Consider the following 14,567-nt stretch of genomic DNA (forward strand, 5'->3'; position numbering starts at 1 on the left):
AACATAACTTTGGATCTTCAGCAGAAATTTCTGAACGGTTACTTCACGGCACTATTGCATTCACAGACGCCTTTCTGCCATCTGATGTTTCCTCACTGTGTTTGCTTTTCTCGGCAAGTCTTTCCTCTTCTCTCTGAGGTCCACTACCGTCCATCAGTCATATTCTGTCCTTGAGCAGGTCAGAGCACATAAATTCAGTCCAATGCATTTATTGAAGATCTTCTGTGTGCTGGGTTCAGAGAAGATGCATTCTTGTACTTAGTACTTTTGTGCCATCTTCTGATTTTTGAGTGAGTGGGCTTTCTGCATTTGCCTTTTCCTGCCCTGGCCTGTGAAGCAGGTCGCACTGAGGCAATCTGAAGCCATTCTCTCTCCACCTTTGCTCCCCACAGGTTTTCCGGACAGACTTGATCACAGCCATGAAGATTCCAGACTCATACCAGCTCAGCCCGGATGACTACTATATCCTGGCAGACCCATGGCGACAGGAATGGGAGAAGGGTGTGCAGGTGCCTGCGGGGGCAGAGGCCATTCCAGAGCCCGTGGTGAGGTGAGCCGGGAAGCCCAGGCCGGGGGGGCCGTAGGCAGGGGATGAAGGGGAGGCTAGGACCAGTCAAGGGATTCCTTTCTAGTGTGTCTCTATTCTTAGATTCTTTTGCCCTAAAAAACACTGCAGTGTTCCAGAAATACTGCAGGCCAAGGGTTTGAGCTTGGGCTCAGCTCTGGAGCCAGACAGCCTGGGTTCAAATTGCCAGTCATATTCAGTACGACCTTGGGCCAGAAATGTAATCTCCCTGGGTGTCAGTTTCCTTGTGTGTAAAATGGGAGTGATAACAATAGCACCTGCCCCATGCAGTGGTCGAGATGATGTAGAGAAACGATGCATGGCAGGTCCTGGACACAGGACCTGGCACACATGAGCACTCAGTGAAAACTGGCCGTGGGTTAGCTTGACGTCGATCCAGACTGGGTCCCACCAGAGGATCTTCTCAGGGAAGTCTCCAGGTTTTCAACTAGTCCTTGAGATAGGGATAAGCCACGCTCTTGACTTCTTCAGCCTTTTTAAGGAGTTCTTAGCAGGAGGGAGTTTAAGGAGTTCTTAACAGGAGGGAGTTTAAGGAGTTCTTAGCAGGAGGGAGTTTAAGGAGTTCTTAGCAGGAGGGAGTTTAAGGAGTTCTTAGCACACACATCAGATGTTCACGAAGCAGCTGCTACGACCAGACTCTGAGGAGGCCCTCCTGCCAGGGCTGGGCCAGGGTTGGCTCAGGGATGAGTCCTCTTTGGGCTGTGGTGCCTTCTGTTCTTGTAGGTCAGAGAGCCGCCTGGTGCTCTTGTCAGGAGATGGCCTTGTGGCCATAAGCCTTGCATCCAGTGACAGAGCTCAGCCAAGTGCTTCTTGCTGCACCCCGGGAAGCCCTCCAAGTCATGCCTTGGGACACAGGGGCCTACTGTCCTGGCCTTCTCTGCCCACCAGCTTGCCTGGGCTGGGCAGCTCGTGTTATTGGCAGTTCATTCCCGGCCTTGGCAGCCCTGTGGCTCTCACTTAGGCCCATTTTGACCAGGCCTGGGGCAAAGATCTCAGCTGTCACCTCCCTTGACATTGGCACTGTTGCTTCCTGGCAGCCACACCTATGACTGGCTCACAGACACCCAGTGCCTGTCTGATGCCAGGCCTGTGCTGGGCATGGGACTACAGAGGCGAAGCGGACTCTGAGCCTCACTCGGTGGTCAGTGAGGATTGGGTGTTGGGCAGTGCTCAGCCTCCTGGGCTCCCAAGGGCTGAATGCCTACCAGCTCTTGTCTTCAGCCCTCTGAGAATCAGGGAAGCTCCAGGCCTCTCTGGACGGGAGTGTATGTGGGATTTAGAGAAAGAATTTATCCTACACATCCTCTGCCCAGGGCCAAAAACGTGGGTCGGCCTCCTAGCCAGTTTCGCACCCTCAGCTCTGCAGACTGAAGAACTGTTACTGACCTCTTTGAACCTGTTTCCTTCTCTGTAAAATGGGTCTAAAAACAGTGCATGCCTGATACTGTGGTGGTGAGGATTAAATGACAATTCGCACGCCAAGGGCCCAGGATAATGAGGCAGAGGGGTGGGCCACCAGCTGGGCAGAGAGGAGTGAGTCCTGATTGGGCTCAGCCCATGTCCTTGATGTCAGTGTCAGGTGGTTCCAGAAACATCCGCCGGCCTGGGTGATTACTTGCAGATGCCTCCACACCAGTAGCTTGGCTTCAGTTGGTGTTTTACCTGTTGACATCAAGACGAGAGCATGTGTTCAGACAGCTCTGGCTCTACTAGGTACATTCCCCACATACACATGGCTGCTCTAGGCCGACAGGAGCCAGGCACTCCTGGACCATCCATGCTCTTTGGAGAGGATAGACTGGAGGGGGAGGGATGCTCTCGTGGAGATATCTCTGTGCCCCATCTTTCACTGTCTCCCTCCAGCCTGGTCCCTACATCTCCTGGGGTGCCTTCCACTGCACAGCCCTCATCTGGAAGCTAGCACAGCAGCCACCATGCTCAGAATTGTTATAGGAACTCTGTTCCTGAGAACTTGCTATGCTGAACCTGTTAACACTCATCTTCTCATTTAAATATCATATTGGCCCTCTAAAGGGCATATTGCTGTCCCCATTCTATAGATGAGGAAGTCAGGAAATTCTGGGGAATTCCCTGCCTGACCACCACCAGGGCCTTGTGGGCTGGGCCGGGAAAACACAGGCCACGGGAACAAGCCCTGGGTTGCCCCTGTGTGTCCCAAAGAGAGTCTTATGCCCTGATCACCCTGGCTCGCTGACTCTGCCCTCCCCTGCTGCTACCCTGGCTCCCTCCATCCCTCTCTCCTTGCCCAGTCCTCCCTGGCCCTTGAGCAGGTCTGCCCACCTCACGGTCTGAAACTTCTCTGGATAATGAGAACCTCTCACTCTCAGATCATGAATTGAGGGAGGGCCTACACTGCTCCCTCGGTGTGGCCAAAAGACTCAGCTCAGGGCAAAACCAACCTCTGGTGTCTGTCTGGTCTCCTGGAGTAGAGAGCCCTCCCCTTCTCCAGATCCCAGCCCAGCCATCCACCTCCTCCCAGATGACCTCAGTCTTACTGGCTGCAGCTGAGACTGAGGCCTTGGCCTAGGGTAAGGTCTGTCCACCCTTGATAGGAGTGTTTCCTCCATAGTCAGAGCCAGAAGAGGCCACACAGATGAAGATGAGAGCCCCAGGAAGTACAGGAAATGCCTTTTTTGTTGTGAGCCGTCTAACCTCAGCTTCCCAGAGAAAGGAATGTGATCTCGGCCCCAAGAGGTCTGGCCAGGTGGCAGCTGACTGAGCACACAAGTGTGGGTAGTTATGCCAGTAGGTGGTGGGCATTCGGGCAAGAGTTATCCAAAACCCCAGCTAAGCGTATGCTGGGGGCACACACAAAGCAGGGTCATGGCAAAATTACGGTGTTTTTCAAAGACTATGTTAATTTAAATAAGAGCCCCATGAGGAAAGGCAGAATTTTGTAGGACCAAGAGTACTAATATTCCTTCTATTTGGAATGATCTGGGGGCCGGGGGGCATCACGTCATTATCTTTGCCTAAGACCTTCCTTAATCTGGGCATCTGGTGTGGGAAAAGGTGGTGCCAGGCCCTTGCCCTTTCTCCTTGTCTCCCTCAGTCTCCTCTGGGCCTCCCTCTTGCCTGGAGGCCACTCTGCCTCCCTGTCTCCTTCATCCTTCCTGCCCCCCTTGCTGACACCGGGGCATTTCCTGGCGCCCAGGAGCCCTCCCCACAGCTGAGCCACGTCTGTGCATCCAGAGCCCTGCCTTCTCCTCCCCAGTCGGCGCTGAGTCACAGCCCCTGGCAGCCCTGCCTTCGACCCCAGGAGGCCTCTCGGGCAAGTAAGGGGCCTCTCAGCCCTGGCAGGGCTGGCCAGATGGAGGCCAGGCTCCGCAGCAATAACCATGGCAACTGGTAGGGGGTGGGAAGAGCTGGCATTCTGAACTGGCATCAGGAACTGAGGGGCAGCACACAGCTGATCGAAGAGAGGAAGCTGTGCTCTCCCAAGGCAAAACACCCTCATTCCATTTCAGAAGAAGCAAAGTGTATATCTTAAAATACATACTCACACACATATAGTGCTTACTACATGCCAGGCACAGTTCTAAGAGCTCTACATGTATTCATCCATTTAATCCTCATGCCAACTGTAGATGGTAGGTACTGTTACCATTAGCCCATTTTCTGGGGCACAGAGAAGTTAAGTGGCTTACCCAGAGTCACACATTAAGTGGTGGAGCTGGACTTGGAGACCTCACCCTGCAGTCAGGGCACTTCCAAGCTGCCTCAGAGGCAGAGCCATGGCCTGGGGGTGGGCTGACCTGGAGTGTGACCCTGAGACTGTAGCAGGTGCATCCTCTTCACCCCAGAGGAGCCCTGGCCTCAGTGCCCCTGAGGCTATTGGTGGAGGAGGGGCCAGAGCTTGTGAGGGCCTGGAAGCAATCCCTGGCCTCTCCCCAGCTTTGAGGGGTGTGCTGAAGGACCTGGAGGCCAGCTGGTTCTATCCCCCTGGTCCCAAAGTGGCTGGGCATTGCCCAGGACAGCACTTGGAATGCCTCCTACAGCCTCTGCAGGGTGGGCGGGTGGGAGGAGGGAATGGAAGGAGGTGGGCCCTGCTCGGCATCAAAGTCTCACACCTCACTTGCTCACTAGCTCCTCAGCCAGGCTGGCCAACTTGCTAAAGGCCCCCAGACCCAGCAAGAGTAGCAGGCTGAGGGCACCCTCCCCTCACACCTTCTCTTGATTTCCTAGGATTCTTCCACCATTGGAAGGCCCCCCTACCCAGGTGTCCCCTAGCGGCTCCGACCTTGGTGAGGGCTCCCAGCCTGATTGGCCAGGGGGCAGCCGCTATGACCTGGACGAGATTGACGCCTACTGGCTGGAACTCATCAACTCGGAGCTCAGGGAGATGGGTAGGTGACCCGCCAGCTGAGAATGGGGTGGGGGCAGACCAAGGAGGGTTTTCTTCTGAACCCCAGCATCCTCACCCTCAGGAGGGCAGTGGCCATCACTGGGCTTTGGCACGCCACAGGTCTGGGGGGAAAGTCCCTGCTGCGTTACTGATTACTGTGCTTCAATGTCTGTAGCTCTCAGATGGAGGCAATAAGAGCATGTCATTTATACGGTTTGGGGGAATACTGTAGTAAGTGTGACTGTTGCATGAAGATTGAGTGAGCGCTAGGAGTCTAGGATTACAAATGGGGCCAGGGTCAGTTGGTATGGGCCTTCTGGCTGGAGCCCACCATGTCCCAAGAAGGGCCAGCTCTGCCATATTCAGCCACCTTCCCAGGTCCCCCCCATACACATACCTCGAGCAGTGGGTTCCCCACGGAGCCGGCTGCATCCCAGAGACACTTCATGGTATCTGTGTGTACACAAGCATGTGTGTGGTCACAAGCAATGTCTGAAGTCAACACCACACCAGGCCCCGGGGGCCTTTGAGGTTGCGTGGTCCAGCGCAGTCAGTTTTTGGACCATGGAGCTGGGGTCCTGAGATAGTGCAACCAGTGAGTGGGTGGAAGCCCTCCTGTACATCTGCCCTGAGAGGCCAGGCTCCTGACACCCTGCCCTGCTGTCCTCACAGAGAGGCCAGAGCTGGATGAACTGACGCTCGAGCGCGTACTGGAGGAGCTGGAGACTCTGTGCCACCAGAACATGGCGCGGGCCATCGAGACGCAGGAGGGGCTGGGCATCGAGTATGATGAGGATGTCGTCTGTGACGTGTGCCGCTCTCCCGAGGGTGAAGATGGCAACGAGATGGTCTTCTGCGACAAATGCAACGTCTGCGTGCACCAGGTAGGCAGCCCCCATTGCCGTCACCATGCTGTTCAGGCAGGCCCCTGCCTGACCCGGTCACCCTGGCTGTAGGGGTGCAGCAGCACTGTGGGCACGGGCCCCTGAGAAGGAGGGCAAGGGGGTGGAAGGGAATGGCGTGAGTGCCCATGGTGCCAGGGATACCCAGGGCCCCTCGGCTTAGCCCCCTCAGCCAGATTTGAGTAACGCCCATTGGATGGTCTTTCTGTCCTGTCCTGCCGGCCTCCCTCAGATTCTCCCCACTGAGCACCCTACCCCCTCCTCACCATCCTGAACTTACAACGAGGCAGCACAGTGTAGTGATCGAGAGCAGAGCCTGGAGCCAGGCCACCTGGTTTCAAACCATGGCTCTGCCCTTTGCAAGCTATTTGATTTTGGGTAAGTTTCTTAATCTCTCTGAGCCTCTGTTTCCTCAAGTATAAATAAAAGCAAGTTGTTGTGAGGATTAAGTTCCTTACTATGAGTCATTTGGTTAGAATGGTATAGTAAGAGTTGTTCGTGTTTGTTAGCAGTATTGGTATTATAAACCAGGTGCCGCCTGACTAGGCTCCCCTCTTGATCTTGGGCCCCAAGGCTATAGGTCTGGGGCATCTCTGGGCCTTGTTTGTAGAAGATGTAGAAGACCTGACTGGAACCCAGTGGACCCACTCTGGCCCTAACTTTGAGGCCCTCCCTTACCCACTTCTGCTTGAATAGCACCCAGGGAGCTTAAAAGGGCTTCACCTGGCTGGCAGGTTGGTAGGCAGTGCACCACCCTCCTCATTCATCTACGTCCCTTATACCCAGCAGCTCTTAGATCCATAAGCCCTAGGTATTACCAGAAGGGTGCCCGATCACAGATCCCTGTGAAAAAAGATGAAAGCTCTGGGCCTTGTCCTCGGGCAGCGTACATACCCAAATTTATATTCAATTGAAGGGAGTTCATGGATGCCCCTGAAATCCATCCCCGATTAGGAACCTCTGCCGAAGTGACTGACCTCCCAGCAGAGGGCAGAGCGGAGCCCTTTCACGGAGGACTGTGAGATGGTGAAATTTCAACGCACAGCCCACGCAAAGAGAATCCCTGGAGCCCTTGCATTTTAGTCCCTTAGGAGCTCTCTTTGGCAGAGATGAGTAGCAGTGTCACTCCGTGGCTCCTGGCTTGGGCTGGGGCGAGGACTGTTTATAGCCGAATGCTGACCAGACGCAGATTGGCCAATGCCTCTGACCTGTGACCACCCTGCTCTTTCCCCAGGCATGCTACGGGATCCTCAAGGTGCCCACAGGCAGCTGGTTGTGCCGGACGTGTGCCCTGGGTGTCCAGCCGAAGTGCCTGCTCTGCCCCAAGCGAGGAGGAGCCTTGAAGCCCACTAGAAGTGGGACCAAGTGGGTGCACGTCAGCTGCGCTCTGTGGATTCCTGAGGTGGGCAGATGTGGGGCTGGGGCGGCCCTGGGGCACAGCCGTGGGGAAGTGGGTCTGAACAGAACTCAGAACCCCGACGGCAGAGCACTAGGAAAAGAAGGTGATGGGCCACGTTAAATGGCAGATCTCAGGTGTCGAGCCTGGGAAGAGCTCAGGCAGCAGCCCACAGGGAACTTTACCCATGGACCTAGGCAGAACCTGGGTGGCTATTTCCATGGGAAAATGGGATTATGAGCCACTGGGGGATCCAGGTGGTGTGAGAGCTGGACAGAAGTCAGGCAGCCGACTCTAGGGGAAAGCAGGTTGGGGGTCTACCCAAATCTAGGCGGTGGTCCCAACCAAGGTCAAGTGCTTTTTTTAAAATGAAAATAAGCCAAATGACCTAAAAGGAAATCAGGTGGGGAGCCTGATGAAAATTGGAGAGTAGGGCTGTGGCTGGAATGGGGGGGTGGGCCCAGGTCTGAGTCTAGCGGGGGACCATGGACGATGGGCTGAGCCCACAGTGAGTTAGCAGAGGCCCTGGGCTCCTGTCTTATTTGAAATGTGAAATGCTGACATTCGCTGGCGTTTCAGCTCTCTCCCTGCTGTGTGCCCTGACCCAGAATGAGGCCCCACTCCAGTGCTGCCTGTGCCCGGAAGCAAGCCAGGTGGCCCTGTCAGCAGGTGGCCCCTCCCCTTCCTGGGCTCGCCGTCAGAAAGTCCTTGCTGGGACCCACATCACAGGTTTCTGTGATCATAGTGATTATGTCAGCAATAGTCGCTTGCGGCCACATCAGCATCTTGAAGTCTGGGACTACCTCTGAGTATACCTGGTCTGGGCACAGCAGGGACACAGAGGATCAACAAGGACCTACCGTGGGGGCTCTTTGGTTCAGGATCTCTGGACAGGGGCCCTTTTTCCCTCCTCAGGCATGGGCAGTAGGAAGGCAAATGTACCCTGCCTCTGGGGCTGAGGAGTGGGCTGTGCCCAGGAGATGGGCATGGTTATAGCCCTGTCCCCATAGGAGGGGCTAAACAAAGGCACATCCCCCTTGGCCAGGAAAGCCCTGGAGGTCCCCAAGAAGAGATCCTACCATGGGGACCTATAGTCGCCACCCAGAAAAATAAGTAAAATAAATTCAAGTTCTAATAAGAACTCTGAAGATGCTATAAACAAAGGCCTGAGGTACAAAGGAGAGGGGGACCTTGCATGTACTCATCTGCACATGGAAGCATCTCTGTCTTGAGACTCACAGAGTCACAGGCACACATACACTCAGTCAGTTACACACACGGAAGCGCACTCTCCCAGTCACAGTTTAAGCCTAGGCGCTCTAGAGCACACACTTAACACAACGTGGTCAACTTGGGAAGTCAGGAAGGACTTGGGACTCTCCCACTGCCGTGTCTGCCCACCACCTGGTTTCAGCAGACAGGCCCACCATTTAGGTGATCCCTGGAGGCAGGCTGGGGATGAGAGACCTGATGCAGCTCCCTGTGTCCTGCCCCAGGTCAGCATCGGGTGCCCCGAGAAGATGGAGCCCATCACCAAGATCTCGCATATCCCAGCCAGCCGCTGGGCTCTGTCCTGCAGCCTCTGCAAGGAGTGCACGGGCACCTGCATCCAGGTACACAGCCCCTTCACCCCGCTGCTGCCCGGGAGCCCATGTAGGAGCCAGCTACACAGAGGGGTGTGTCTGGGACACCCTGTAAAGCAGGCCACTGCCAGCACCCTCCACCTGCCCCATGGTGCTACAGACAGAAGCACTGATGTGCCTGGGACAGGGACCAGAGCCAGCACCCCACCTGCCGGGCACTCCTCCATCCCTAGTTCCACTAGGCATGGGTCACAGGCCTGGGGAGCCAGGCTTACCACCCCGTTACAGTAGTGAGGGGGCTTTCCCCAAGAGCAAGGGTCTGTGGGCTTAATAAATACATTGACCTCTCTTCTGATGTCAAACTTGACATGTGAGAGGGGTAAGACTCAAACTTTTCCTCCAACTAAGCTAACAGGCTCTCCCTACACATGGCAGGACTGTGTTAGTTTGTTGACAGTAACGGTTCCCAAATTCTAGGGCGTATCAGTATTACCCAGAGGACTTGTTAAAACACAGATGGCTTGGCCTACCCCCCAGAGGTCCTAATTCTGTAGATCCGTAGGTGGGGCTGAGAATTTGCATATTTCTAGCAAGCTCCCATGTGATATTGATGCTCCTGGCCTATAGGTTGGGAAGTGGGAGGGTCATCCTTTCTCTCCCTTGTCTCTTCAGGAACAGTTGTCATTGTAAGCACTAGATGTACCTCCACCCATTTATAAGACTTTCAGAATGGTTTGTGAGTGCAGCGTAAACGGCCACTAAGATTTCGATGGGTTATTGCTGAAACAGTTGTCAGCTACCCACAGCCATCATCCCAGGTAACTCAGGCCCTGAGTTGGCCCTAACTGCCTGGACAGGAGAAGAAGGAAGGGACCCAACTCCAGCCCCTCTTCCCAGAGGGCAAGGGAGGGGCACAGCTCCCCATCTTAGATAACATTGCAGGAGCAGAGGAGGCAGGGACCCATCAACAGCCTCTTTCTTTCGATGCCTCAGATCCAAAGTCATTGTCCGCACAGAAGTGCAGCTTGTCCCCAGAGGGATTGTCAGTCATCTGATTGTTGACTTCCCCAGGGTATATGATGCTGTCCAGCTCCCCCAGAGCTCCCCTTCCCATCTTCCATGACTCCCTCCACAACCTGCAGGATGTTGGCAGCCCGTGCCATTTTGTTTAGGGTCTCGCCAGCATTCTGCATTCTCAGTGTAACCCTGGGGGATGCCCCACATTCTTCTTCCCTCCCACCAGGGCTCCCCTCATACCTCACGCTGCCCTTCCTCTCCCTCTAGTGTTCCATGCCTTCCTGCGTCACGGCATTCCACGTCACATGCGCCTTTGACCACAGCCTGGAAATGAGGACTATATTAGCAGACAACGACGAGGTCAAGTTCAAGTCGTTCTGCCAGGAGCACAGTGATGGGGGCCCACGGGGTGAAACCACGTCCGAACCCGTGGAGCCCAGCCCAGCCAGCGAGGACCTGGAGAAGGTGACCCTACGCAAGCAACGGCTGCAGCAGCTGGAGGAAGACTTCTATGAGCTGGTGGAGCCAGCCGAGGTGGCTGAGCGCCTGGACCTGGCTGAGGTGCTGGTCGACTTCATCTACCAGTACTGGAAGCTGAAGAGGAAAGCCAACGCCAACCAGCCACTGCTGACGCCCAAGACCGACGAGGTGGACAACCTGGCCCAGCAGGAGCAGGACGTCCTCTACCGCCGCCTGAAGCTCTTCACGCACCTGCGGCAGGACCTGGAGAGAGTGAGTCCCCCTGCCGCCCCCCAGCCCGCCCGCCCGGTGGGCAACCCAGGAGGCCTTTCCACCCCTCCCTCGCTGCCCTGGAGCAGCCATGGGTCACCAGGACACATTGTGAGCTCTGGCCAAGGCGCTGAGGGCCTCGGGGTCTCAGACAGGTTTGGGGTAACTGAGAGTTTGTAGAACAGGGGAGGATCCAGCTCTGGGGTCTCTGAGTCCCTCTCGTCCCAGCCCTTTTGCAGGCCTGGTGAAGGGTGGGGCCCCTGCCAGGACTGTGAGGCTGGGAAACACCAGGGCTGGGGCAAGGACCCAAGCTTCTGACTCCTGGTGGTCTCTGTGGGCCCTGCCTGGTCCCAACACACGTGCTTTGCTTAGAGTTGGAGGCAGTGGAGGAGCTGGGAATCACAAGTGAGTTGAATCAGTGTAATAAGCACGTGCTGGGCCAAAGCAGGGAAGACAGGTGTGAGTGCAGCTCCTGGGGGTGCTGGGTAGAGGAAACAGTGTGAGCAGAGGCACGGGCTGGAGACCAGCTGCGGCCTGTGTGGAGTGGAAGGATGGGGCTGGGTGGGTGGACCAAAGTGTGTCTGGAAGCTGCAGAAGTGTTTTAAGCGGGGACTCTCCTGCTGTGGCTGCAGATTCCAAACGCTCACCCTGGAGGTGGAATCACAGGGCCCAGATGGAGTGAGCGGGTTGGCCAAAAGCCCTCAGCTGTGCCCTGGGAGGCAGGGGATCTTGCCTTGGTCCAGGCGCATCGCTTTGGGGGCTGAGTGAGATGAGGAAGACGTGCAGACACCTCGGGTTTGGGCTGGGCCGTGGAGGTTGGGGACCAGTGAGAGTTGCTTTCCTAGAGCATGGAGGCCCCCCAGAGCCTCTAATGCCTGCTGTTCCTCCCAGAAAGAAGGGGAAAGAGTCCTGCCTTCTGTGGAGCGTGCCCTTGAACTTGGCTTTTTTGGTACCCCTCCCCTGACTCCTCCAGCTGATAAAGTACCACCCCCCAAGTTGGGGGCACCCCAAGGATGAAGCAGGGTGTCCCAAGTCCTTGATCCAGTCCTCTGAACCCCAGGTGCTCTTCTGGCCTCTCCTCTGGGGTACATTCAGTTCCAGGATTCGGAGTATGAGGGGTCATGTCAGGGGGACACAGACTCACATGCCTGCCCGCTGCCCAGGCCATGCTGGGAGACAGCCGGGGTGGGAGCGTCAAGGGGGCTTTGTGTGACTTAAGGCAAGCTGCTTTGCTTAGGCATGTCTCAGTTGGCGCGTCTGTAGAATATGGTTAGAGCAGTTCAGCAGATGTTGTGCTGTGGGCTGGGCGGGGCGGGGCAGGGGGGCATGGAGGTGGAGGCTCTGAAACTGGACCCGGCTTCTCCACCCTCCTGCACCCCACGCATCTGCCCTGAGGCCTGGTCACGTGGAAATGACCCTGTTGGCCTGGGAGGGAGCTTACTGCCTGGCAGCCAGCCTGCCACCAGGTCAGAAGGTGGGGGGCAGGGGGATCACCAAATGTCCACGGCTCCAGCCAGGACAGAGAGCAGGGCCACCTGCGCTGCAGTCACCGCTTCCCGGGTAGCCCAGCCTCCTGTCTCCCAGGGCCATCAGGTACAAATCCTTCCGAGACCAAAGCTGCTTCCACACTCGTCCTCAGGCCACCCTCGAGTCTCCACCCGCAGGGTCTTGAGTACAGACACCCTGCTTTGAGCCCTCCTGTTTCCAAACGACTCATCACATCTGACCTCCCTGGTCTGTGCTGCTCAGCCCACATGTCTGGCCCTGGCTAGGCTGCGTGGAGAGGTCAGGGGACGGGCTCACCTATTGAACCATCATCCTGGAAAAAGAGTTGAGAGGTAGATATTGCCATCCATAAGGAGCAGATGGGGAAGGTGGGGCTCAGAGAGGTGAAGAAAGCCTTGGAGGAATGTGTGTTTTCTAGAGTTGAGTTGAATTGGGGCCTGAAGAGGAGAGGAGTTTGTCAGAGAGTTGTTGGCTTATTCTCTATTCTGTACATTTCCTGGGCAAAAGTACTCCCTTATCAGTCCCCCGACCTCTCGACCCCATTGTCAACTGGTACAGGTGAAGCCAGGGCCTGAGGTTGTCATGGGCTAGGATACTGAGGTAGCTCTGGGGCTCCTGGGTCTGTGCCTCACAGACCCCTTTGGTTGAGGCACAAAGCCCTCCAGGTGTGAGTTGGTCCACTCTTCCCCAGGAAGAGGAGGGCAGGGCCAGCCTTGGCAGGGTTCAGGAGGGCCCTGTCAAAATGCTGCTTCTCCAGCAGCCTCCAGGCTGGGCTGAAGGGCACCAGCTGAGTGCAAGGCCAGGGAGTGCACAGCCCTGGCAGGCTGAGGAGAGGAAGTCCTACAGCCATGCGCCCGTTGACCCCCTCCGGTCCAGCCTCAGATCGTTTCACGGCCATGCGCTGGTGACTCGAGTGAGTGAACAGGGCCGAGAACTATGCCATGGGGGAGGCTTTCTGCAAAGACCCATGGCTGTCGGTGGCCTGGCCAGCAGGCCCAGTCTCTGACCATGACCCTGTGCCAACAGTCAAGAGTGTCCAGCCTGTCTCTGGGCACCACGCCAGCTTGGGCTGGATGCGTCGAGGCTTCAAGGCAGGGGTTGAGACTGAGGCTGTGTGTAGCCTGGGTCTACATTCAGTTCCAGCACTTCCAGCTTTGTGCCTTCCGAGTTATAGTTTCTACTTCTCTGAGTTTCAGTTTCCTTTCCTGTAAAATGGGAGTAAGGATCTAGCTGACCTTCGATCCCAGGAAAGATAGGGGATAGAGCTTAGCACACTACCGTCCATTGTTAGTGGTGGTTATTGTTGCTGTTCTGTGTCTTAGAAGGGTGGGCTGCTCAGATGGAGGGCTCCAGGGAGGACTGAAAGGGCAGGCCCAGTGCTAAGGCCCAGGAATCATGCATCCTCCCTGATTGATTTGCCTCCCAAGGCAGGAGTTTTGCTGAGAGAAGCAGGGGTCATGCTACCACCAGCATGAAATCCCATTTTACGGTCAGCCTAGAAGACATGCTCTCCTCAAATTTCAGCCTTAGGCCTCAGCTGTGGCAGGCAGCACAGGCAGGCATGGCCACTGCAGCCTCCCAGAGTTATTCACAGCTGACAAAAAAATTGCAGCTCTGATGATCAGCGATCAGCCCAACAAACACCGGTTGGTGTCCCCTAGCAACTGTGCTGGTAGTTTGGGCTACGTGGGGCCTCACTGCCTGTGGCTCTGGATCTGGTTACCAGGAGTTTATTGAAGGTTTCACCTGGCCTGAGAGGAGCCGAGAGGGCAGGGGCAGCTTTCAGACACACACGCCCCAGGGGATGGACATGTAGGAACTCCCCATAGCTCTCTTCAGGAGAGGAAGGTCCTGCCCTCCCCCACACTCGCCACCTGCTTTCCTCAGCAGTTGTCACACCTCGTTTACTCTGTCCTCAGTGCCTGGGTTGTGTCTCCTTGACCTCCCACCAAAGCCTATCTTGTCCCGGGCAGCCGTGGCCTCCAGCCTGCAGCTCGTCAACCCCATGGCTCCCAACTCTAGGATTTTTTCCAACCCATTAGCCCCTCCACCCACTCAAACCCTGTCGCCCCCTCCAACTGCTTCGGGTCAGTAGCCCCGAATCCCCAATCCCCCTTCTTCACCACAGTCTCCCATTCTCCCTGCTCAGTTCCTCCTTCACTGTCCCCTGCTTTCTTCACTCCCACCCCATGTGGCATTAGCTCACTGCCAGTCCCTTGCACCTGTGCAAAGGCCACACCCCAGGCAGAGCCTCACCCAGTAGGAGGCACTCAGCCCACCAGGAGCGATCCTATAGCAGTGAGCAGGTGAGCCCCCCAGGGTGCCTGCCAGCCAGCCTTGGCGGGACACTAGCCAGCAGCATTCTGGGCTCCCCCATTACCACCTGTCTGCACCCCTGCCCCCCTCCCTCAGGGCTCCCCCGTCTCTTAGCAGACCTCACCTCCTGTTCCTCAGACCAGAACCCTCCAACTCCTTGCCCGGT

The 14,567-nt window shown here is 56.3% G+C and overlaps 1 protein-coding gene across 5 annotated transcripts in view; it reads left to right on the top strand.

The window, feature by feature from the left end:
* Positions 1-14,567, top strand: part of JADE2 (jade family PHD finger 2) — a 47,402-nt gene that overhangs the window by 21,596 nt on the left and 11,239 nt on the right. For 4 of the 5 annotated variants that reach the window (XM_082650083.1, XM_082650082.1, XM_082650081.1 and 1 more), the window contains 6 exons: positions 393-550; positions 4,793-4,953; positions 5,625-5,836; positions 7,089-7,256; positions 8,747-8,863; positions 10,118-10,582. In XM_082650083.1, the coding sequence (XP_082506209.1) occupies positions 393-550; positions 4,793-4,953; positions 5,625-5,836; positions 7,089-7,256; positions 8,747-8,863; positions 10,118-10,582 (1,281 nt within the window). The remainder of the gene's footprint in view (positions 1-392; positions 551-4,792; positions 4,954-5,624; positions 5,837-7,088; positions 7,257-8,746; positions 8,864-10,117; positions 10,583-14,567) is intronic. The other variant, XM_082650084.1, reaches the window with a different exon arrangement.

This window comes from Grampus griseus (genome assembly GCF_964374135.1).
Source record: "Grampus griseus genome assembly, chromosome: 3".
Classification (NCBI taxonomy): Eukaryota; Metazoa; Chordata; class Mammalia; order Artiodactyla; family Delphinidae; genus Grampus; species Grampus griseus.